General features: G+C 38.2%; 2 protein-coding genes and 1 long non-coding RNA gene across 3 annotated transcripts in view; all 3 read right to left on the bottom strand.

Moving 5' to 3' along the window:
* LOC126758095 (uncharacterized) overlaps positions 1-26,532 on the bottom strand; it is a 317,225-nt gene that overhangs the window by 29,386 nt on the left and 261,307 nt on the right. The window lies entirely within an intron of this gene.
* On the bottom strand, positions 3,187-7,655 carry LOC126758070 (transferrin). The gene is made up of 8 exons (XM_050472087.1): positions 7,391-7,655; positions 7,075-7,317; positions 6,864-6,982; positions 4,866-5,025; positions 4,635-4,792; positions 3,923-4,566; positions 3,466-3,850; positions 3,187-3,391 (listed from the first exon to the last, which is right to left on the bottom strand). The coding sequence occupies exons 1-8, from the start codon at positions 7,638-7,640 to the stop codon at positions 3,287-3,289; spliced, it is 2,064 nt and encodes a 687-aa protein (XP_050328044.1). The 5' UTR covers positions 7,641-7,655; the 3' UTR covers positions 3,187-3,286.
* On the bottom strand, positions 19,112-22,550 carry LOC126758077 (transferrin-like). Its single transcript, XM_050472101.1, has 3 exons — positions 21,939-22,550; positions 21,483-21,861; positions 19,112-19,316 (listed from the first exon to the last, which is right to left on the bottom strand). Exons 1-3 carry the CDS (start codon positions 22,532-22,534, stop codon positions 19,200-19,202), a joined length of 1,092 nt encoding a protein of 363 aa, XP_050328058.1. The 5' UTR covers positions 22,535-22,550; the 3' UTR covers positions 19,112-19,199.

Here is a 26,532-nt window from a genome sequence, read left to right as displayed (position 1 = left end):
CGATATTGATTGAAAATCTGGCGAAAAACTCACGAAGAATCAATGCAGTACGCGACGGTGCATTATCGTGGTGCAAAAACCATGAGTTGTTGGCTCATAACACCGCACTCTTTTTACGATTATCTTTGCGCAACTGACGCATAACACTCAAAAAGTATTCCTTGTTGACAGTTTGGTCGGTCAGAAGGAATTCGGAGTGCACCGGATCTCGATAATCCCAGAAAACTGTCAACATAACCTTGATTTTTGACCCGCTTTAACGCTTTTTTTTCGGCTTCGGCTCACCTTTGCCACGATATTTGACCGATTGATCATCTGTTTCTGGGTCGTAGGCATAGTTCCAAGACTCAACGCCAGTAATAAAACGTTTCATGACATCCTGGTAATCGGAAAGCAATGTTTCACAGACGTTAACGTGACGCTATTTTTCGAAAAAATTGAGTGGTTTTGGTACACATCTTGCTTTAAATTTTTTTAGACCGAAATGATCTTTCAAAATGGTTTTCACTGATCCTTTCGATATTCCAACGATGCCAGTAAGATCTCTGACTGCTAATGGTCGATTCTCAAGTAAGAATTGCTTTATTTTTTTGACTTGTTGCTCATCAGCTGATGTTGATGGCCGTCCTGGACGTGGTTCGTCGTCAACGCGTTCTCGACCTTCTGTGAATAGTTTGTACCAATCAAAACCACTTGCTCGCGACAAACAATTATTACCGAAGGGCTTTTCCAACATTCTGAATGTTTCGTCACCAGAAATTTGGTTCCGCATACAAAATTTAATGGAACTTCTGTTATCTGTGTTGAATAATTTCACTCATCGTAAAAGTCGTCGAAGGTACTTTATGTACTTCAGAAACACAAGCGTATACCAAACACTAATGATTATTTTGAAGTCAGATTTGGCACAGATATCACTGATAGTTATACCAACCTAGAAAAAAACAATTTCGATGAATGTTTTTCACGCGAAATGCAAATTAAAAAGTCTTACTATATTTTGCTCATAGATGAAAAAGCTCAATAATACTTGCTTTTTTCTCATTATTTAGAAAAAAAAAACAAATTGTTATAAAATATTAAAGCAATTTGCTGCTTTTTAGTCGTTAGAATGAGTTAAGCGTTCTTACTTGTATGTGATATACATAAGTATAAATTTGATTCACAATGCTATAATCAATTAACTTTACTTCATATACTTATTTATAAGAAAATATTAAAAATAAAGACTCGAAAAATTTCCTAAAAATATCTCGTAGTTTTTTTGAGATTATTAATAACAAAACTCTATATTAACGCTTCAGACTTCCTAACTATCGGAGTTCGTAGTTTCAAGCGGAGGTTGCGGTCATTAAGGTAGCGGTAGATTTACTGCTCCGGAGTGCAGTCTCTTTCACTATCCTTTCTGATAGCAGGACGGCGATACTAGCATTGAGCTTACTAACCGTGGGTGTAGGGCTGGTTAAGGAATGCTTAACCTCGTTAACAATAGCATCGAGCCAGTTTTTATGATAAGACTAGTGTGGGTGCCAGGCAACAGCGGATCGCATGAAACTGTAAAGCTGACGTGCTGTCGAAGAAAGTTATCCTAGCTTCCCCATCAATAGAATGGGAACGGTTCGGTGCACCTCTCTCCTCGTGTGTTCGACTACCGGATAGTAGGGCTTCGCGACTGCTTGATCAGGGCTGGGCTACCGTCGGACCATACGCTGTGCCAAGATCGTTCGTAAGAGATCCATCGAGCTCTTTCACTCTGTAGAGCTAGCCTCTCCCTAGTTTTTCGCCCTAAATCGATCGTAAGAGATCCTGCGAGCTTTTGCTCTCTGTAAGGCTAGCCTCTCCCTGTTTGTCGGGATTCTAACAGGTCATTGCCCTATCGGCGTCCATGCTGTAAGATTGAAAAACTTTACCGAACGTCAGCTGCAGAAACTGTACGGAGGAAGACGAGGTGGAAACATGGCAATACATCTTTTTTGATTGTCTTGCGTTTGCGAGAGCAAGTCTTGAGGACTCATACTTTCAAATATTCCTGCGAGCTGGTAGAAATAAGAAACACCTGAGCAACTTTGTATGGCTTCGCAAAGAACTGCGTCCAATAGCGATCTCTGGATTTTAACCTGAACAAATTTGACCTTAGCCCACACAATTTTTCAGGCATATCTTAAACGCCTCATACCGCGTTCTCCGAAGTGCATATTTCGGTTTTCATGCATAACAAGAGACAATTTTTCTATGATCCCATGACCGTATTGACGATTTAACGAATACTTTATTGTACTCCATTATATCATAACATAGCGTCGTAAAAATAGTTCATCTTTCACACCAACTTTAATAACGCCCTCAAACGATTCCGTCTTTCTGATATTTTCGAAGATTTATACACCACCACTCTACAAGGATTTAAGTTTTTTTTGATGGAGAAAATGAGACTGGAATTTCCCGACCACGATTTCTTCGTATTCCAATGCGACTTGTGACAGAAGATTGAAAATGTCTAACTGCTCTTTCTTATGGTGACAGCCAAAGATCTAATGTTCTTATGGACTGTAATTTTCATTGAATGCCGGAAAGTTTTCGCACTGTTTTTTGGAGTGTCTCTCTTTATTTATGGAACTTTGAAAGATCAAAGATCTATCCACTATCCTCTTAAATATTTTGCATAAGCCGAATTTTCAGCTTTAACAGGGCACATTAAATTTTACACGAAGTTTGTAACTCCCAAAAGAAAACGTCGGAAATCCTATAAAATAAATGATCAGTGCGTCGAGCTGAGTTGATTTAGCCGCCTGTATACTCGCGAACTAGTTTCTCAGTTTTTGAGATATCGATCTGATCGCCGATATAGGAACACCATAGGATATAACTGTCATAATATACCAACTGATTGGTCAAATTCAAGTCCTTGTATGGAACATTTTATCATTTGACAAGACATCTTCATGAATTTTGGCATAGATGATTGCCCAAGGCAAAGCTATAATCTCCGAACATATTATTCAATATTCGTCCAATTTATACAGATCGGACCGATATAGCACATAGCTAGCACACAAACTAACCGATCAAAGTTGAGAAAGTGATCTTTTTAAGCTCTTTCATGCTATTAGAAATGCACCTGTGAAGAGTATTGCCGCTTCGTTTCAACCAAAGTTAACGGGTTTCCTGTTTAATACACATTTCAACGATTTTTTTTCATATTCAATGATAACTTTTATTTTAGTAATTATGAAAACTTATAATTATGATTACAGGGACGTATATGTATGTATCTAGCCAAGCATTTTTAGCGGCTTTTTGAAATCGTTTGTTTATCACATGCGAGCTCATTGTAGATTTGCTCATTGAGGTTGGGATTCTTCAGCTCAGTTACGAATTCCGTAGCATCATCCTGAAATAAAATAGAACAAATAATTTATTATATACAAAGTTAATAGAAACATTAAGCTAAACGGCGAAACTCACATCGAACAACACATTCTTGGCGTCCTTTTCGAATGGAGCGAAGAGAGCAAAAACATCGGACAGCTTGCCCTCTTTACCAAACTTGGAAGAAATCGAAACGAACAATTGCTTGATAGTCTCCTGCTCAACGGGACTCGTGTTCTCGCGTATGAAGACAGCCGACGGCAAGTTAGCCTCCAAGTTACATGTGTGATACTCGGTTACGGCCTTCACTTCCAAACTGGGGCATACCAGCTGCTTATCCTTATGCTGTTCCAATTCGCTTGAGTGTACGATCATGAGATTCTTCTCAGTGGACGGTGAGTTCTGACAGGGGTTAATGTTGCGACGTTTGTTCAGGAAGTTGGCCGCTAAACTGGCACGTTTATTCTGCGCGTCATAGTTGCTACAGAGAAAAGGAAGTCCATAGAATTATATACCATGAAAGTGAGTCATAATTCAGTGTATCTTAACTTACATTGGCAGCTTCTGCAAATCCTTGCTGACGCTCGGCTCTACAACAGCAACATAGACATTGTCGGGCCCGTAGCTTTCATATACGACCGGCTTGAGTTTTTCTTGGCGCGCATCCACATATTGGTTGCCTGGCACCACAACCAGATCGGCATTTTTATTCTCAACGGCATTCAAACAATCTTGATCCTGCACACACTCCAACTCAGGGCGAATGTCACGTGAGTAGGCGGCGCGGCGCATTGAATCGCACTTGGCCAGCTCTAGAGGGGTACGCACACAGAGTCGCATCTTTCTGATGGCGCTGCCATCACGTTCGATCACATCCTTGTAACCGGCACGTTCGAGATAGACTTTCGGTTCAACTGCCTCGGGTTTGCTGTGGTACACGGCATTCTCGTTGATGAGCAAATGTTGTGCTGCCTCCTTGTTTTCGGCATGCAAACCATTCTCAAAGAATTTCTCCAGACGATTTTGAAGGTTATGCAATTTCTCTTCACCATTTACCGAATCAGCGTTCGAGATATAACCGGTCCATGGACGTTGGGCCCACGAGCAAGCGGGACCAGTAACTGGACGACGACTGCCATCCTCACACAAATACTCGAACTCAGAGGGATCGCCTTCGGGTGTGGCGCCGGGTGTCAGCTGTGTGTAAATCAAGTTCATAAATGAAATTCTTTCCAATAATTTCAGATTAAATATTTAAAACTTACGCCAAAGTATTTCTTGATGTATTGCACCTTCGTAAAGGCCACCTCACCCTTGCCCTTATCCAAGCAACGGATTGCGCCATCATAACCGGAGAATTTGTCGGGGTAATTACACTGCTCGGGCTTCTCGCAGAGTGCGCACAAGTTGGAGTATTTCTTCTCTGTGGAGGGAGACAAAAGCATGATAAAAATTAGAATGCAGAGCTTATCTAGCGGCAAGTGTTTTTTACTCACTCAATAGACGATCGGTGTCCGGATATGGTGAGTAGGTGCCAACCAGACAAGATTGTGAGAAGAACTCTGATAAAGCCTTCAGCTCGCGATCGGTAGCGCTTAGTTCGGGATCCAAAGAAACTTTAAGTATCTGTGTGTTCTTCAACTTAGTGATGGGAATCTAAAAGAAAGCGTGAGCTTTATCAAACAAGCGTAGGAATATCAAGCGAAGTGAGTGTTAGCCCCACACATACGTTTGAGCATACTTTAAACTAGTCTCAAAACAAGCTCTTGTCTTTGTACGTATACTAGTTATTTAGATTTATTAAAACTAGTATTTTTTCTTAGGAAATTGAGTCTTTGCACGAACCGGTAATTTAACTTAAAGTAGCTTAACAACTCAAATCGTCACTGATTACTCGAATTACTAACGCTAGTAAGCTTAGTTGGCTTGACTAATTTGAATACGAGATGCAGTTTAGCGAGATTAATGAGTCTGTGCAATATTTCTACTCTTGTTATCAAATTTTAGACACGACAGTAACTTGAGAGGAGATGTACATATGTACATATATATTTTCTAGAGAATTGGGATAGGTTAATGTCAGTTAATTTAATGCTGAGTTTTCACGCATAGCGATTACGGTTATTTCATATTTAATTTCGGTAATTTGCTTTCTCATATTATTAGTAATACTAAAATTTACTTCTAGGACAAATACAAAAAAAATTTAGCAGAGGGTTACCAGCTGCTTAAAAAATTTTACTCGTTGAAATTTTAAGTTAGAGAAAAAACTACAAAAGTGATATGAAATTAAAGGTATTATAGTATAAAATTTTTTTGAGGGGTTGCCACCTGTTTGACATTTTTAATTCAGTAAAATTTATGAAATAAGTATTTTATAGGTGTCTAATTGAATAGCTTTATTTAATCATATAGTTAAAATATTTTTTCTAAAGCGTTGCCATCTGTTTAAAAAGTTTAATTAATTTAAAAAAATATGATGAAGTTACGATATTAAATATGTACAGGTCTAATTTAGATCCATGAAATTATATAATTAAAAAATTTCTTTGCCGGTGTTGCCACCTTTTTAAAATTTTAATTCATTTCATACTTCATACGGGAAAATTTTGTATTTGATTTTGAACTGCAGAGCTTCAATATTAGCTACAGTTAAAAATATTATATGGGGTTGCCAACTTTTCGAATTTTAATTCAGTAAGATTCGTAAGAAAAGAATGTAATACAACAGTTCAAAGCCTAAAGTATCAAAGTTCGGGATGTTTAGCAGCATCCAAATTAAAAAGAATTATTTTTTGAAAGGTTGCCACCTGATTAACGTTTTTAATTCCGTAAAATTTATAAAATAAGTATTATTTAGGTGTCTAATTGAATAGCTTAATGCATCATATAGTTAAAATATTTTTCTAGAGCGTTGCCACCTTTTAATTTTTTAAGTAATTAAAAAATAAGATAAAGATATGCGATTACGCACAGGCGTAGTTTAGGTTCACGAAATTATATAGTTAAAAAATTGTTTGCGGGTGCTGCCACTTGTTAAAAATTTTATTAGAAAATTATGTTTTTTTTTGCTATGTCGACGTCGAATTGCAGAGCTTCAATATTAGCTATTAAAAATATTATATAGGGTTGCCAATTTTCGAATTTTAATTCAATAAATTTCTAAGAAAATATTTTAATGCAATAGTTTAATGCCTAAAGTATCGGATTTGGGCATATTTAGCAGCCTCAAAATTAAAAATAATTTTAGAAGGGTTGCCACCACAATTTAAAATTTTGTATTTAATGGCCTGATTGTTTTAATATACTAACTATAACTCTTTTCCTCAGGATTGTTTTAATGGATTGTCCTTTATACACTGAAATTCTGCTTAAACAGTTAGAGAACCACTGGATTAATATTATTATGATTCCACTTTATTATTTAAACATTTAGTTTACTCCCACTTACTTTTCAAACTATAACACCACAAAATAATATGTAAATCACTCACCTTATAGCCCACATTACGTCCGAAACCCGTGTGACACGATTTCTTGCCGCGCAACTCCTTCATACTATTAATGTTCGAATTTTTCTTCACCAAAATAATGCCCTCATAACGGAACTCCGCTATAATGAAAGCATACATTTTTCATCACAACAAAATTTTATAATATTTCTGCTTATTCACGCAAGCAGTCTCACTATTCACTGTCACTCACCGTCCTTATCCTCTTTGGTGCGTATTTCCGAGATCACACGATAATCCTGATTCTTCGTGTGATAGGCCACATACATATCCTCCGGCTCGCTGGCAAGCACATCGGCCTTACGTTGATTGATTTTGTCCAAACAATCGATGCGATCACGTCCCGCCACACACTGCATTAGTATGCCAGCCTCGGAGGGATCCTTCAGCAGATCCAAACAGTCTTGATAGTACTTTTGCGGCACGCACATGCGATCTACACACGAGTTGATTTTCAAAGCACTTAATTTTTGGAAAATAATAATAAATAATCCATCATTTTAGCTTACAAATTTGCTCGTCAGCTTGCACCAACGCTAGAGCAGCCACGCCCAGTATGGCCGTAGCCAAGTGTAAAGCTTTTGTATAAACCCATGTTAGCGCGTTCTCGTTCTCTGCCAGTCGAAGTGAATACTCAACTGCTGAATGCAACGGCAGCCAGTTTCTTTTTATAGGCAAGCCGGCTACTTGGCTTCGTCGCAGCTTTGGTGGGCCAGCCGAGCGGCCATCAGCTCGGGATTCACCAATTGATAATTTCATTTTCTTTATTATTATTCATGTTTTTGCTGTTGTTTTTCTATTTGCCGTGATTTGGTTTGCACATCTCTTTAGATTTGATTACATGTTGCTTTTGTTTTTGTTTTCTGAAAATGCATTCGTCGTACATACATACATATATAAAAATTAATACGATTTCGTTTCTAGATTTCGCTTATTCCTGTTTTTTTTCATTTCTTAGCTTAATTGGCTATTAGACTTAAGCTGCAGGCGGTCAACGTAGTTCGTGACATCGTCGCCGATAAGTTCTGACGTGTGTCGGTGCAATGTTCCCGGCCATATGCTTTACCTCTTCCGAACAGCGCCTGCAACTCGTATACCAATGGACATATGAATATGCATATAAGTTGTACATATATACTGTTGTTGTTTTTATTATTGTTTTTGTTCTACGAATGTCATTATCAATTTCGCGTCCAGCTCAACTTATTCAAAGGTGCACCTCTCAAAGCCTTAAACCGGTTTTTGTGTCTATCTTCTCTAGTTATTTGCTTGCCTTTGTCTAGTTTTATTATTTTGCCATTTTCGTTATGCAAAAAACCATAACAAGTGTTTACCTGCATACAAATTGATTTATTTGTGGAACCCTCTACAAGCTTACTTAATTTTTTTTGCTATATATTCCACCTTCATATACTCGTATATATGTCTTTATACATATATATTATATATAATACTCCCGTATGCTTCTGATTGCTTTTGACAATACCTGCACAGATTCTGAGTGGAAATATTTGTTGTTTGTTTGTATTGTGTTTTTTCCTTTTTCGCCGGCCGGCATCGCTAATCTCATAACAAATGACCCAACCAGAAGCTGTGAATCGCTGACTAAGAGAAATTCAAGGGGAGGTGCTGTTTTCTATATTTTACAAAAATCCTTATCTCTTTCTCATGGCATGTGTTCCAATATGAACCAGGTTATTTCATTTAAGTGTGAATTTTTTCAAGGGTAAAGCGAAGATCATGAGTTCGTTGAAAGCTAGACTTCTACAAGGAGTTCATTTGCTTATGTTAACGACGAAAACATCAAAACAGCTAGAGAGATCTCTATCTCTCACTCCAGAACCATCATGTTAGCATAAGAAACATGACAGGGTTCCAAAGAATGTTTCATTTCGAGGTTCTCTACTTCTTTAAAGAAAAAGCATAGAAACTTCAAATTAAATAAGAAATATTTATTATCATTCGAAAGAACATTCTTTGGCATTTTTGTATCTCTTTCAAATGTTGGCCGCGGCTTTGTCTCAGTTGGTCCATGCGTTGAGTTCGAAGCGGGATTGTCCGCATAGACTTTACATATCCATACAGGAAAATAGTCGAATGGTGGGATATCACATGATCTTAGTGGCCAATTGACCGGCTCAAGACGTGAAATTATCTGCTCCCCGAAGTTTTCAGTCATTAAACCCATTAATTGATGCGATGTGTGGGGAATAGCGCCGTCTTGCTGAAACCAAATTACGCCGAGATCACGAGCTCATTGAGCTAGAAATTTGGCTCGAAACGTCGGATCTTTTTGGAACTTTCAAGAGCTCATAGAGCGAAGCGATGTCGCTTGAAAAGTCGAGCGGCTTCAGTTCTTGCGAAACATTTTCTTTACAGAACGTGAATTTTCGTAATAAAGTTGAATGATTTGTAAGCATTATTCAGGCGTAAGCCTTCCATGATGAAACGCCCCCCAAAAAAAAAAAACATGACAGCTTGACACGTCTCACGCGTGATCTGTCAAAAGAAGGCTTTTGAAAAAAGCACCTGTACTTGGATCACCCGTTATTATTGTTAGGTTTTGTAGCAAACATTTGATAAACAAATAATTTTAATGCAGATTTGGAAGCCCTTCGCTGGTTATTCTTATGTTAACTTGACTATCGTGGGAATGGTCTCACAACTTTTCTTATTGATCGACTTAATTCATTTGGTTAATATATATTTTCGATATGAACGCCTGGTCATTACATTCATAGCAAAATAAAAGATAGAGTCAAATGGAGATTACAATAAGAACGAGTTCAAAAATAATCCACACTTGTCATCGCCAAGGCATCTAATACACTATATTCGACACCCCGAAACTTTAACCTATTCATGAATTCCAAACATCCGATCTGCTCGATTAAAAAAAAATACAAAAGAAATCGGCTGAAGGCACTACTCTAAAGGTTATAACGAAGGATAACATATGTGTATAGCAACCTGTCTTCCTCATCGACAATGACTCATGGTTCCGGTTACAAAAAAATTCAGCGCTTTTTACACCGATAAGATCGTTATAAACAACTCATACAATTGGGTTGGAGAACGATGCATAATACTGACCTTCAAGAGTAATGCAATCTGACTAGAAATATGTTTTCAACTCTATATGTCTTATTACTCATCAGTCACTAGTTAGTGTCTTACTTATATGTTTCGAGACTAGATTAAAACTTATTTATATGCACTAAATAACTTCAACACTGAAGTTTTCGACAAACTTGGCATTAAAACGACCAAATTGACAGGAACTTAGTTTAACTTGTGGTTTTAAATTGACGCCAACTTGGAAGGCAGAGATTTTCAATGGTAATTGGAACCTAGTCTTGAACAAATTTATTGGTTGAAAGACATTTAAAATAAATTTTCTGAATTGCATCTGCCCCAGCGTAAAACATTTCACAAATAACAAGACTTGGTCGAATATTCGTATATTCCCAGATATTCCGGGTGCAAAGACCGGACCGGCTTGCAATCGGCAGTCCATCTTCTTTGGTTAATTTTCTAATAGCTGATTCGGTGGTGAGGACGTTTCATAATGAGTTTAGTTTACATATCAGTTCTTCAATCGAAAATATTTATTTGTTTTGGAGCTTACGATTTCCACATGACTCAAATATGTATCTAGATATTACTGGGGTTTTCTCGCCTTATGAAAGAGTTTTCTCTATTTTATTTAAAGCTCACGTTATGTCGTCTTTCATTTAAAATTATACGTTCTACCTAAATGAACTCACGTACACTACATGGAAATAAATAGTAGTAGTTTGGATGCCTGGAATTGAATCAGTCAGCCAGATAAAATATAGCCACATGAACTGTGAGCTAATTGAAAGTGACGCCGATTTGATGGTTTCAAGCCGGCTGGGGCTGACGACTACAGATTCATATTTAAATGTACGCGTATGTTAGGGTTGTGCTTAAAAGGTTAACGATATATTTTTTCAGACTTCCAATAAAATGTTTGAAATATACATTGTGTTAAGTACACGGATATAATACACTTATGCCAACGATTTTTCCAGTCCTCGAAACACTTTTCATAAGAACTTTTTGTTATGGCCTTCAGCTCCTTCCGTGACTTTATCTGTTCGATCGACTGAAAAGGGGATTGCACGGCACGGCAATTCCAGTTTGGAGAACAAGAAAAATCACACGGAGCCAACTCTGGCATTTCCAAAGAGACCTGTTACGGCACTCTGTTTGAAAAAAAATTCAGCTTTATCGGGTTGAATCGAGCAAGAACGCATTTCATACCCAAAATATCCACCAAAAATCATTCGAACGGATTCACGAGCTCTCTTTCCATCTCTCTAACACTTGCCTGACGATTTTCAAGCACCATATCCTTCACTTTTTTAATATTTTCATCAGTTGAAGAGGTCGTCCAGAACGAGGCACGTCTTCAATGATCACTCGACCGCCTTTGAAGGCTTTGTACCACTCGTAGGCTTGTGTTTTTGATAAAACTGAATCGCCTTAAACACTTTCCAACATTCGGAACGATTCCGCACACAAAATGGAATAGAATAGATGAATAGAGGTAGAAGTTAGATTAGGAAATCTCATAAAAAAATATATTTAAGAACCCACCTAATAAATAACAATTTAAATATGGATAAAAGACTCGGATAAGTAGTTAATTCTGTTTTTGTTTTGATTCGCTTCTTGGAATTTCGCACGTTATGTGACTGTAGCTTTTCTACAGCACCGAGGCCCACAATATATACGCAAATATACACCGGCCACAACAATATTACTACAAATAATAAGCATATGTACATATATTCTCATGTAGATCATACCTACATACTATATGTATGAACCACTCTGAATGCAGCAAACGTTTCGACACTGAGTTGAGGTACTTCCCAAAAAATCCGAGTTTCCTTAGCTTCGTGCGAATACATGTACTCTATGAGTAGTTTATACATATGTACATAAGTATAGAGATACATTTATGCATCTACATATCGGTACATGATAATAATAGTTTACGAAGAATTGACTTGAACAGGTTACAAGTCGTACATAATGATTTATGCTAACAGCTGTTTGAAAACTTAATACAGGGTAGACCATAAGCTCGTTGAAGCTGTAGGTGTGACGAGCAGACATGACAAAGAAACACAAAATGCAAGACCTACGGAATTAAGTCGTGCGCACCCGAGTGACAACAAGAGAATAACTGTTGTCAATTTTCAAAACCCTGGAGAGTAGCAAATCGAAGAAACAACCCGCGTAAAGAACTATACATACACAAATCACATAGAGCGCGAATTGAAAGGTTATACGACTTCAATGAAAAGCCCACATAAAAGAGAAAGAGAGAGTATTATTTATGACTGGGTTACTTGGTAATTGCTTCTGTATGTAATTTTCTGTTAAGTGAGCAGAATTTAAAGATCGCCAGCAGACAAGTTACTAATCGAAAACGGTAAACGATGATTCGATACGAAGTTTAAGAGTTCATCGTGGCACAATATACCTTAAATAAATGTATTCATTCATTACAAATAAAATGCATCCCGAAGTTCGAAGAAACAGTTTAAGCAATTTATCCACCTTGGACAGACCAATCAAACCCTTAATCTAACATCCATTCCTAGAACATCTTTAAATTATATTCATTGCAAAAATGTGCATTGAACTCTTCTGTTACTACTGTTAAGATTTACCGGCTTTAGTATATTTTCTCTGACCAGATCCACGGAAATTGTGGTTTGCCGTGCTGTAAACTCAAATATCTAGACCCTAAAGATATCAACTGAACGTATACATCATATCATTCACGCATATTTGGGAATGAAAAAGCTCTGTGCAAAGTGAGAGCTCACTTTTCATCGAAAACAATGACGAGTTGATGATTCGGAGCAGTGTTTGCAGATGTTCAAACGTAATAAATCCAAGCTTTTTGCGTCGATATGTAATAATGGAGGAGACATGACTTCATCATTTCAATCCGAAATCCAATCGACAGCCATCCAAGTGGACAGCACACGATGAACTCGCTTCAAAGTGTGGAAAACGCAACAGTCGGTTGGCATGGTTATGGCATCTGTATTTTGGGATGCGAATGGAATAATTTTTATCGACTACCTTGGGAAAGGAAGAAACATCAACAGCGATTATTACATAACGTTATTGGACTTTTTATTCTACGAAATCCCCGAAAGTCAGACGCATTTGAAGAAAAAGTTAGTGCTTTTGTACCAAGTCAATGCACCGTGTCACAAGTCAGTGAAACGGATAGCGGAACTTCGTGTTTTTAGCAACGAATTGCTTTCGCATCCACCATATTCTCCAGATCTAGCCCTCAGCAGACTATTTTCTGTTCTCAGATCTCAATCAGATCAAAAGAAGGCTCACTGGGCAGAAATTTTCGTCGAATGAAGAGGTTATCCCGGTAGCTGAGGCTTATTTTGAAGCAAAGGATAAATCGTACTACAAAAATAGTATCGCAAAGTTGGCGGGTGACTATAATCAGTGTATAATTCTTTAAGGGAACTATGTTGAATAAAAAAAGCGAATTTTAGTGAATAAAATGTGTTTCACTATGTGGCCGGGGACTTTTTTATTGACCTGTTACAAATATTTTTCAGCTCCAGATATAGATCTACAAATCGTGGCCTTAGCTAAACCACGTCCCACCACAAACGACTTGGACTCGGTTTACGAAAGTTTTGAGAAAGAGTATACCATAGTCTCTAGGAGCGATGACATTAACAGCCCTATTTGCAGCCCAAACTCATACAAATTTTACAACAACACTACAGTGCCACTTAAGATATTAAAGTAACGAAGACACAACGAACTACTTTAACTATTTTTTATTGATTGAAAAGTAAAACATCATCTGAACCACCCTGTGTTACATATCAAAACATATTTTTACACAAAGACCGTCGACTGTTTAAATTCAAATAAGTGCAATTAAAGTGAGATAAATTGATTAACGAGATGTTTAGCATAATTAGCATGAAATTTCCAACCACCTGTAGCTTTCTGCGAGCTTTCAATGTCTTATGGAGCTTCATAAACAATTCAAAAACAATTTGTGTTTATTGTATACAGTGTACTGTTATATTATTTATATATTCTATTAGCATTTTAATGCAAATATTTTTCACTTACAATCTTTTTTTCTGCTTATTATTTGTTTATTTATTTTTCCTTTTTTTGTTGCATGTGGGACAGTGACAAGTTGCTCGACTCTTCTGTGTAATAATTAGAACTAATTTATGCACATAGCTTAATCTTGAAGTGCAATGCAGTTCGCCTCAATTAGTAATGATCGTTTGTAGAAAAAATCAGTACAAAAACTAGAACGTCAAACTACTGTTTGAAAACTACTAAAAATGGGGAAAGTTAGTTCGCGAGCGCATATTTTTAATTGAGAATTGTGAAAAGTGAAACAAAATTTTCTAAAAAATAAACTCAAATGAAATACTATATTTAGAGATATCCCTTATGCTAACCGAATACTAACCGTATCGTAGCAAATTATATGTATGGATCGAAAAATATGATCTGTGGTTTTCAAAAAAAAAATTTAGCTTGATCATAAAGAAAACGGTTTGCCATTATGTTTTAAAAATGATTTCGGGCAAGTAACCGAAAAAATTCCAGCCACGAGGCCGAATTTTCGACCACTTTTTGCAGCAATTGGGACAGTATGCGCTCAATATTCTCTTCCAAGGCATCAATACTCTCGGGTTTAATAGCGTAGAGAAAGTACTTCACAAAACCATACAAAAAATGTGGCGTTAAGTCGTAGGAACTTGGAAGGAGGACGACATTGCCACCTTAACCCATTTCCGACCACCTAGATCCACTGCATTGATCATTTCAACTTTTTATTTTGATTATAACAAAAAAAGCTCGTTGCTTAAAATTTTTTGAGATTGTTACATTGAGCCGTTTAGCCACGGATTCAGAAAGATGCAAAATCGTATACAATTATTGATTTCACATACCTCGTTCATTTTCGACTTGGTGATTTTTCAAAGTTGCTGGACGATAAATCGACCAATAGCTGTAAATGGGTTAATAACGGGAAGATGTCTAAAAACCATTAGCATTATTATGACTAATTATGACCGGCGTTCGAAAATCCACTTACTGGAAACCAATGAAAAAGGTTCAGAGGCTCACTGCGCTGTGCATAGCGGGAGCTTTAAGAACAACTCATACGCCGACTATTGAAGTGGCACTAAACCTACCACCTATAGAACCCTTCGCTGAAAACTGCGCAGAAAAATCGGCAGGACGACTAGTGGTTGCAGGAGAATTTACATATAGAACCTTCGAGCATAGCTCGGTGGATAATGGCGTTTGAGCAAACAGCGACTACATGACCCCACTTTTCAACTGGGAAAGAGGGTTCAAAGTAAACATTGAAAAAGATGGCTGGCGTAAAGGCATGTTAGCTACACTGATGGCTCGAAAATGGACGATGGAGCTACTGCAGTATATTTCAAGCTGAGGTCTTTTGCCTGCAGTCAAGTCCAGAGTCAATATCTACGTAGACAGTCAAGCAGAAATCAAGGCAGTAACATCATATCGCCTATCGGCCGGAAGTGTCTTGGGAAGCAGTGAAAAGTGCTGCCAGAAGTAAGCAACTTAACTTCAACAGGGTGCCAGGCTACACAGACATCGAAGGCATTGAAATAGTGGACGAGATTGCCAAGAATGGTGAACGACTAACATCCGAAAACGTGATCAACATTGGAAAATCTATGCATTGTCTATACGACGTTTTGGAGAGAAGCATGGTAAAAAAAATCAAAGCCCGATGGAACGAGCTGCCAGGATGAAAAACTGTAAAAGTCATGTGGAAAACGGTAGATCGAAAGTACGCAAAATACATATTGGCACTCGATAGAAAAGACTGTAGGAACTTGATGGGAATACTAACTGGGCACTATCTGGTGGCGACGGACGTCCGCAAGATGGAGCTGACAGAACGAGAAGACTGCAAGAAACGCCTAGAGCAAAGCACAAGGGAAACAATGGAGCATCTCTTGTGCACTTGTCCCGCATTGGCAAGACTATGCTGTAAGTATCTGGAGTCACCACAGTATGATACACTGGAGGAGGTATCGACAGACGTCCGCAGAGTCTATAAAAATTCGCGTCAAGGCAGGCATCGTAAACGATGACTATTCCTCTTGTAATTAGCAAGTGAAGTCCATCTGGTATCGCAATGGACCAAACAGGTCTATGATTTTGTGGATAGGATAACAACAAATTGATTGTTCCGTTTGCTCTTTGGCATGTAGCGTCGTCTTGTTGGAACCAAAGGCCGTCAAAATCAACAACTTTCAGTTCGGGGTGGCTAGAGAGATAGCTAATTGTTAGTAGTTTTTAGCAATACCGTTTTATGAAAATTAGAGGAGGTTCGAAATTGTCCCTTTTCACATCATAGTATAAGGTGGTACATTGACACAACTCAACTCAATATAATGTGTACCATAAGTATACTAAGTCAATAAGAAAACTACTTTTTATGAGATAACCGCAGTGCAAAGTTCTAGCGCTAAGCTTAGTCGTTTACAGAGATATGGCAACTGTTCTTAGACACCTCTAAGGAATATGAGCTCTTAATTGTAATGGGAAGGTCATCTGCCTAACAGAGTTTACGCTGTTTGGCACCAATTGGATATTCCAAGTGTAGCCAGGTCCTTCTCCACCTGGTCTTTCCAACGGAGTGGAGGTCTTCTTTTTCCTCTGCTTCCCCCGGCGGATACTCCATTCGGACAACATGACCTAGCCAGCGTTGAACTACATAACCGTACATCATACTTATGTACAGACCTATATACATAAGGTATGTGTTGCCAACATCATTCCCTGATGCTTGATCGAGCCTCTTTACATCATTAGACCTTTGAACACGCGATCTGAGAGCAAATGAGCTCTATGGCTAAGCTAATAAGAACTAATTAACATAGCAACATTTTGTGATTTCTGATGCATTAGTGGCAGTTAATTGAAAAATAATCTTATTAATGCTGTATTTACTTGACATTATGCAATTTAATCGGAATAAAATTTGAAATGAAATTCTCTCATACACTCACCTGTTTCATATAAATAGAAACGGCGATAAGACGAGCTGAATCTGTAGATGCAATGCGAATTGTCGCTAACAAAACTATAAATATAAAAAATATGTACATATATACATACTTGTATGTATATATAATTTACATTATTTTGCTGTTCGATTATTGCCATTTTATTATTTGGTTTTTCCACACAATTTGTGTTCCTGAAAGTTTTCTGATTAAATCTAACTTAATTCTCAAAGAGTACAACTATTCTAGGAAAATAGGTCTATAGAGATCTGATAACATCAGGCACCAATAGATAATGACCAAGATTTTCCTGAATAGATTATATACACATACATATGTATGTTTAGATTGCTGTGGGTAAAGAAAACGAATATTTTTTTTCGCTTGGTACTCTGAACAATATGTTCTTAGACACCTCTAAGGAATATGAGCTTTTAATTGTAATGGGAAAGTCATCTGCCTAACAATGTTTACGCTGTTTCGCACCAATTGGAGATTCCAAGGGTAGCCAGGTCCTTCTCCACCTGGTCCCTCCAACGGAGTGGAGGTCTTCTTCTTCCTCTGCTTCTCCCGGCGGATACTCCATTCGGACAACATGACCTAGCTAGCGCTGAACTACATATGTCAATGTCGTCGCATAACTCGTACAGTTCATCGTTCCATCTAATGTAATAGTCGCCGTTGCCAGTGCACAAAGGACCATAAATCTTCTGCAGAACCTTTTCTCAAAAACTCGTAACGTCGAATCATCAGATGTTGTCATCGTCCATGCCTCAGCACCTTATAGCAGGACGGGAATAATGAGTGACTTATAGAGTTTGGTTTTTGTTCATCGAGAGAGGACTTTACTTCTCAATTGCCTACTCAGTCCGAAGTAGCACTTGTTGGCAAAAGTTATTCTGCATTAGATTTCAGAGCTGGGGTTATTGTTGGTGTTAATGGTGGTTCCAAGATAGGCGAAATTATCGACGACTTTAAAGTTAACAGTGACGTGCGAACCAAGTCGCGAGTGCGACGACTGATTGTTTGATGAAAGGAGATATTTCGTCTTGCCCTCATTCTCCACCAAACCCATTTGCTTCGCTGCCTTTTCCATTCTGGAGAAAGCCAATGATATCAATATCATCAGCATAAGCCAGCAGCTATACACTTTTATAGAAGATTGTACCTGCTCAATTAAATTTTGCAGCTCCAATTATTTTCTCCAGCAATAGATTGATTCATGAAGTCGCACGATATGGAGTCGCCTTGTCTGAGACCTCGTTTGTTATCGAACGACTCAGAGAGGTCCTTCCCGATCCTGACGAAGCTTTTGGTGTTGTTCAACGTCAGTTTACACAGTCGTATTAGTTTTGCGGGGATACCAAATTCAGACATAGCGGCATAAAGGCAGCTCCTTTTCGTGCTGTCGAAAGCAGCTTTGAAATCTACAAAGAGGTGGTGTGTGTCGATTCTCCTTTCACTGGTCTTTTCCAAGATTTGGCGCATGGTGAATATCTGATCGGTTGTGGATTTGCCAGGTCTAAAGCCACACTGATAAGGTCCAATCAGTTTGTTGATGGTGGGCTTTAATCTTTTTCACAATACGCTCGATAGAACCTTATATGCGATATTTGGGAGACTTATCCCACGGTAGTTGGCGCAGCTTGTGGGATCTCCCTTTTTGTGGATTGAGCAGAGCCCGAATTCCAATTGGCAGATTCTACAAAGAAGCATGCATGCTCCGTTTTCGGTCTTCGCCGTCTTATTTGAATAGTTCGGCCGACAATCCATCGGGCCCCGCCGCTTTGTTGAGCTTCGGACTAAAGTGACCAAATTCTAGACAAAAAGATAGGTGAAGCTAGTCCCGAGTTGCAATCGCCATTAAATAGACTTTTTCCTCTCTGACCTCCAACAAACCAAAGACGAGTTCAAAGACTGTAATCGTTAACACATAAATACTACTGATATATACAGGGTGGGTATACCTTTATGCCAGTATCTAAACATTGAATAACTATTATAAGGGGTTAAATTAAAAGAAAGTATTTCATTTGTGAATTACAATAAAAATATTTTAAATACAGACCAACTTAAAGAAATGGTGATAAACTTATCCAAGAAATTTTGAACGCGTTAACATTCTTTTATATATGTATGTATGTATATATGTATTTATTTTTGAATTCGGGGATATATGTATATTTGTATATTCAAGACTTCTATTAACTCATTCCAGTTCGCTAGGATCATGCACCGTTTCGTTATTGCAATGCAGTTGGCTAAATACTTGCTCAGTGACGCCATTTCTGATAATGGGACTTTGCGAAAATCCAATTGTGTTATTCTGTAAGATCAAAAAATTTATATACATACTCGTAAATATGATCAGACTCAGATTTAATATAAGAATAAATATAAATATGATAAGAGTTTCATCTAATATAGTTTAATCTAATAAAAAAAAGGAGGGAAATCTCTATGTTTTTTTTCCCTATATATGACAGAAATCCGTCTCCAATAGTACTTCCCATGCTGATACTTTCACAAGATGCTAAATTTCGATTTCTTATCTTCAAGGTCAACACTGAAACAGCTTTATCGATATTTTCTATAAAAACAAAAATCACTTTGAAGCTCTTCTCCGGTAAATCGAATATTTTTATAATCAACTGATCATTTGACCTAACAACTAGAAGCAAAATTATAGCTTCTAATTTGAGATTATTATTTTTTTTTTTGGGGATTCCTCCAGAATATGGACAAAAAATGCAAAACGCTGGGAAGAACCGTCCGATTAATTTAGAAAATACGTAAATATGTTTACATGTATAGAACATCGAAAGTTTGAGGCAAAAAAGTAAACCTAAGCAAAAAATAAGACCGTACGAAGTCCGAGCGGAACTCTTAACATAAATACTATCGAAATTTATAGTAAGGGGTTCTTCAATAGGAACGCTACAAAAGCAGATCGTTAGGAACAGCAAACGACGCCATATTTTCTCCGCTCTTTTGACATTTCTCTTCAATAAGGTTTGCCATTTCATCATGGAAAGATATACTGTCCAACAATGAATCGGAATAATTATAATTTACTACCGAAATACGGTTTCAGTGGCCTCAACTTAAAGAGCGCTACGTCCAATTTATGGTCCTCATAATCGTCCTGTCAGATCAACAATTGAGCGTCAAGTGGAAAAATTTGAATCTACAGACAAGGTACAAAATGTTCGCGTGTCAGTGAGACAAAGAAGTGCGCGTAGTGTCGAAGAATAATGCTGCCGCTGCCGCATCAATTGAGGAAGAAATCAGTCTCTCACATGTCGATCTCAAGCGTTGGGCATCTCTGTGACGTCGTTGTGGAAAATTTTACGAAAAGATCTTGGCCTACATCCTTACAAGTTCAAATTGAGGCAAGAACTGAAGTCGCTTGACCACCAGAATTGTCATATCTTCGTTAAGTGGGCTGAGCAACTACCTGAAAATGATCCGGATTTTCTTCGAAAAATCATCTTCAACGATGATGCTAATTTCTAGCTGTATAGCTTCGTCAATAAGCAAAATATGCTTTATTGGTCAAGCAGCAAACCACACGTACTCCATGAGTCACCCCACATTCCGAAAAAAAATACGGTACAGTGCGGTTTATGGGCCGGCGGCGTCCTCGGACCGTATATGTTCCGTGCTGATTACGACCGGCACGTTACTGAGAATAGGAATCGCTACCGCTCGATGATAACCGAATATTTTTGGTCCGAATTGGATGAAATGGACTTGGACAATATGTGGTTCCAACAGGATGGTGCCACAAGCCACACAGCGAACGTCACAATCGATTTATTGAAAATCAAGTTTGATGAACGTGTTATCTCACGAAATGGCCCAGTCAATTGGCCGCCTCGGTTGAGCGATGAGACTATTTCCTGAGGGGCTACGTCAAGTCTATGGCTCTATGCCAGCAAGCCAGCGATGGTTGTTGAACTTCATACTAAAATCGAACCTGAAATTGCAGCAGTAATGGCCGAAACTCTTGCGGGATGCGCAGTTATCAATAATATATTTTTCATGTCAGTCTTTGATAGGTTCGCAAGTTCGACTTCGTGGGTAGGTACTTTGTGAAGTCGGCCCTCGTGTTTACCACATTCCAGAAGCGGTGTTGTAAAAGTTTTTGGTAACTATCACAAAAAAATCACTTAATGTGATTTACCCAAGAACACTTCTCTCAAAACTTTACCTCTAAACACATCTGTTTAAATATAATAACCGTTAACTGACAAGATGTTCAATTTTTAGTGAATAATAAATGCTTTTTGCAAGAGCTCGATGACCTATTCGTTATCGTATTAATGGCAAAAGCATGTTTTGGAAATTTTTTCTCGCCAAATGTACTTACGAGTATGTATTTACGAGACACAGTATATGTTACCAGCGAGAACGGGAATTCCCGCTTGAGACTGATAACACTAAAAGACACCAATTGAATTGAACATATGAATAACCCAAAAGCACTTACCTTGAAAATAACATCGGATGTATTTTGGAAATCGGCAAAGAAATTCCAGATAGTGCTTGTCGGACCGAAACTGTTTAGAATTCTTTCGAAAGTGCTTTGCACGAGACACCTGAAGCCAACATTGGACGCCAAAGGCTTTGCAGCGAAAACTGCGCGCTCCAAACTGGCTTCGACGTTGCACGTGCTGTAATCACTCCACTCGGCCACCGAGCGATTGGCGCAAATCAGCAGCTCATCTCCGGTGGCATTATATTCCGCCGTGTTCACAATCTGAATGGTAACAGTGTCACGGGCGGACTGCCGACATATGTCATGACCACGTTGGAGATTGAAGAAAGCGGCGGCATCGAAAGCGCGATGATTCGACACGTTGACATCTCTGTAAGGCATGCAAAATTTGAAGGTTATCAGAAAACAGGACCTGTGAAACCGAAGTTTATTTAGTGTACCACTTACATAGCCGCCTCATCCAGTTCGATCAGTGTAATGTTGCTGGGCGCCACGGCCACATAGTAGTCGGTCAAGGTCTCGTGCGCATACAGTACCGTTGTTAGATTGGCGGCACGTGCTGCCATGTACTCATGATCCTCGGCCACCACCAAGTCAGCCGCAGACGTTTGGATCGCACTTAGGCAGGCGGCGAAGGAACTATTTTGTACGCACTGCAACTTGAGATCAATGGAAGCGTTGGCAGCCGCCTGCAGCGTGTAGAGACACTTATTTTGTGCCAGCTGCGTGAAAGTGCAGAGGCGCAGATTATCCAGCTGTGGTTGGGGCTGTGGTTGCGGTGTTGGTGGTGGTGGTTGTGGCACTGGTGGTGGTTGTGGAACTGGTGGTGGTATTGGTCGTGGTCCTGGTGGTCTAGGTCCTGGTCCAGGCAAACCCGGACGTGGTTGGAATGCAAAAGGTGGTGGGCCGCCGGGTCCTCCGCCTCCCTGTCCTGGACCTCCTAGACGTGGTGGCCCGAAACGATTTGGACCACCTGGCCGAAACTGAGCCTCCGCTACTATGAAAAGCAAAAGTATTACTGAAACAAAATATTGTTTGAACATTTCAGATAATGCATCGTTAGTGTTTATGTGGATTATTTATACTTCCGCAACAACAACATAATAATTAGTTTTTAATTGCTTTCTTGCTTTATTATCTTAAAAGGAATTTTAACTGTCACAAATATCAGGCTTTAAGTCGAAACTTCGTAATCGCAAAAACAGTTACAATATATGAACCAAATTATCATTATGGGAATCCCCACAAGTCTCACAGTACTTAAGATAAATAGAAGAGGATTGCACCGCGATCTAAGGACCTTTATTCCGCGTCTGCAGACTGCAGACGGAGTTTCAGGCTCTCGTTGCATAGTTGCGTTGGAGGTTTACCTCTACGCACCGACTTATAGCAAAAACTTCTGCTTGAAAAATGTTCGGAAAACTTCCTATAGGTATGCAGAGTTTGGTGCGTGGTCCTGCGACTTCTACACCAATTCCCTCTGACGTTTTCCAGCCGACGGTGTACCATCTCGAGAGTGAAAACATTCCATTCAGCCTTACTTACCTTGAACTTCTTGTGGAAGTTTACCTTTTTGGTAATGCTGTCCTTTGGGAGAATAGCCAATGGTATTACACGGCTTAAGTCCTTCATCTGCTGGGATGAGATTACCTTACCACTGCCAAACTCTTCTGTTATCATTTGAAGCAGTGTGTGTTAGGCTACCTAACCGATTAATAGGTGAAGTGGTCTGAGCTCAAGCATGACTTCAAGTCCCGACAAGCAGATGCTTCGATAGCTGGAGCCCTACCGAAATCTGCGATACTTTTGAGGCTCAAGCCACCGCAGCATACGGGATTACTTTGTCGGATAAAAATTCGAACCTGTTCCATTTAAGTGCTGTTTATTTTAAGGTTCTGTGCTCAAATCAAAAAATTCACAATAAAGTTAAGCGTCGAAAATTTACAATAAGTTTAATAGCCAAACCTGAAAAGGCAGAACATGAACTATTTACTAAATGACCCCGATTATGGGCAGAGTTCAGAACTGAAAAAGAATACTTCATATGGCCAGACAGCCGCACTGGGGCTGAAAGCCAGCTCACACTGCAGTTTCAACAGTGTGTGTGTATGTGGCAGTAGCCTTCATAACATTGACAGATATCAGTAGAGACTTGCTAGAGCTAGAGAGACTTCATCAAATATAAAACCATTCAAACGACAGTCAGGTATAAGTAAATGAAACGGAAACGGATTTTTATCTGGCCAAGGACTGTCAACTCGGCACCACCCTCGAAATTAATTGAAGAATATTTTCTGTCGCTACAACAACAACAACGACTTCATAAAAGATACCTTTACCAACTCTCTTCCTGTGACCGCTGTTCTCGGAGTAACACCACAACAAATTGCAAACGAAGAGCTCAAGTTTCTGAAATATAATTAATTATACTACAATTGCGCCGTGTCATGCAAGCAATTCCGTCATTTTACTTTTATCACTAGTTTATCCGTCTTATTCTCCAATACAACATTAATCCATAAACGCCGTTCCTCAACAACAACAAAAACATACTAAGCCGGGAAATTTGAATCTTAACGCACAAAAGCTTATTGTAAGTTTCCTACACCCACGACACAGACAATTAGTCAGGACATGAACCGAGCAATGTTTAAATGATTGTAAATAATAGAATTTGCCAAATATTTTATTGTAAATTCTTTCTTAGCTTTGTACAATCAAAACAAATGACAAAATATATTAGATAACTGTAGAAATTTCAAACCTCAATAAATTATTCCAAAGAGTTTATATGAAAAAAAAGAAATTGCAACCTTGTTACAACTGTTAGTTAGTATGATGTAGTCGCCATGTTATAATTCGAATTGGAATCTTGCTCACACCCAGAGCGCACGCTTCAAATGTGTGGAAAATGTCACGTACGCCAATGCGGGTTGTCACTCTGGGAATAAGAGCAACAACTAAAAATTGTATTCATTAATATGAGAAGTGGTGTTGATATCTCACTCCAAAATATTACAAAAACAGACAAAAATAAAGAAAATACCATATAATTTTAAATTTCAGTATATTTCAAATTAGTAATAAATTTAATGTGATTAATTATCAGACGGCAACGTTGAAAGCATGATACTCAACTGAGAGCGTATTGCTTTTGAGTACACTCTTGCGCTCTCATGATTTCCTGATTTTAGGTGGGGTATTTAGAAAGAAGAGGAAACCAATAAGAAAAGGGGAAATTTTCTGTAACAGAATATCGAAATCACAACAGAAATAGCAAAACATACGAAGAAAAGGTAAATAAGGGGAACACACTGCAGTTTACCGGTTTACTAATCGCTACGCTTTTAGCAGCGAAAACACGTTCTATGTGTTGTTGGGTGGGAGACGACCTAATGTGGATTTTAGTTTTTAATTTAATATTTATTACAAAGAAAATTATGGAACCAAGTTGTACTTATTTATGAAAATAAGATAAGATGATTTAAACGTTGTATGAAACTCGGTTGTCCCAGTCAACGACCTAATTAAGACGTCGTAATAAAAAAGTTTCCAATTAGCTTAATAAATAAAACGCCCCCTCTTTGTAAATGGCCAAATGACCTGTCATGAAATGCGGGGTCACATTTTTATATATGTACATATGTACATACATAAATACTTTATATATTTACATATTCGTACATACATACGTACATAAGTGAGTTGGAAGATGGACAGTGGTCACGAACCAGCTGATAATTTCATAAGTGCATCATAGATATAAAAGTGTAGGTATGTATGTACATAGAAAATTTCTATAGCTTTCGATTAATTAACTCGAAAAGCTGTCAAAAACTCGTAGCACTCATAAAAAATAGAGGCTCAGCTGATGCAATAACACTACTATTTATTATACATATTAGTAATTGATGCTACGTGCCGAAACGCACTAATAAATAAAGCATAATTAAACAAGAGAACGAAGTATTAAAGATACTGAATAATTGTTGTTAAAGTTTCGTTTAGTTGATTAATAATAATTTAAGTACATTTAATGCCGTTTGAATATATAAAATTCAACAAACATAATTTGCAATTGACTTATTTTCGTATAGAAACGAAATATTGGATACAAAATAGCGAAATCAAAACAAACGAGAATTAGCTGTAAACGGGCATAAACAAGAGTTGCCAGCTCGCTAACTACGAATATATAGTATTTGGTGATTTGGTGCTTTACATTGAGCATTTTTGAGGATGGAACCATGTGTAGAAGTTCACGCAAGTGAGGAAAGTTCACTGAGCACCATTCACTAACTGGAGTAACCAGAAACGATTTATTTTATATATGGCGCAAGCAGCTCACGACTTCCGGTCTTAGACCAAGCATCCTTTGGTTAGCCAAAAACATGCGTTTAAAGCTAAAGTTAGAAGTCGAATCATCCTTCTCCAGAAATTAGCCTATTTTGGATATTTTTTATACTAATAGCCACTGACACAAAAATTCGTACAACAGCCGGAACTATGGTACCGAAATTTACAAGGATTTTATCTGGCCAAGTATCGGTAAACAGTACATAAAAAATTTTACACATGCCAAGCGAAATAGAGCAATTTTGCAATTTTCTTTAAGTGATTTCATGAATTATCTGGCAACCGTACGTTGAGAAACATGTGAGAGAACAACGTGTTGAAGAGCGGCGTTTGAGCAGCGAAATATGGAATAATCACGAAACGAATGTGAGAAAAATATATATAGGGGAAATAACGGAAATGTGTAAGAGGAGAAATCGCAGAACTGTTATTAATGATTAACTCAAAATGTATAAATTTTTCGTGGATTAAACAATAAAGCATTGTTAACGATTTATTGCAACAATAAAGTAACAAATTAGCAGTTAAGAAATGTTTTAAATTGTAAAGTTTGTTATTTCGCGTTCCCCTTCCACTTACACAGTGTTCCATTGCAAGCTTTTCCTTGCTACTTTTAGTGCAACCCTGCAATCGTATGATTAAGGGGAACACATTTGACGGTTAGCAGCTTTGTAGCAATTTCTTG

The sequence above is a fragment of the Bactrocera neohumeralis genome, chromosome 5, assembly GCF_024586455.1.
Source record: "Bactrocera neohumeralis isolate Rockhampton chromosome 5, APGP_CSIRO_Bneo_wtdbg2-racon-allhic-juicebox.fasta_v2, whole genome shotgun sequence".
NCBI classification, from domain to species: domain Eukaryota; kingdom Metazoa; phylum Arthropoda; class Insecta; order Diptera; family Tephritidae; genus Bactrocera; species Bactrocera neohumeralis.
The sequence above is the reverse complement of the archived record's forward strand: the minus strand, read 5'-3'. Positions and strand labels throughout refer to the sequence as shown.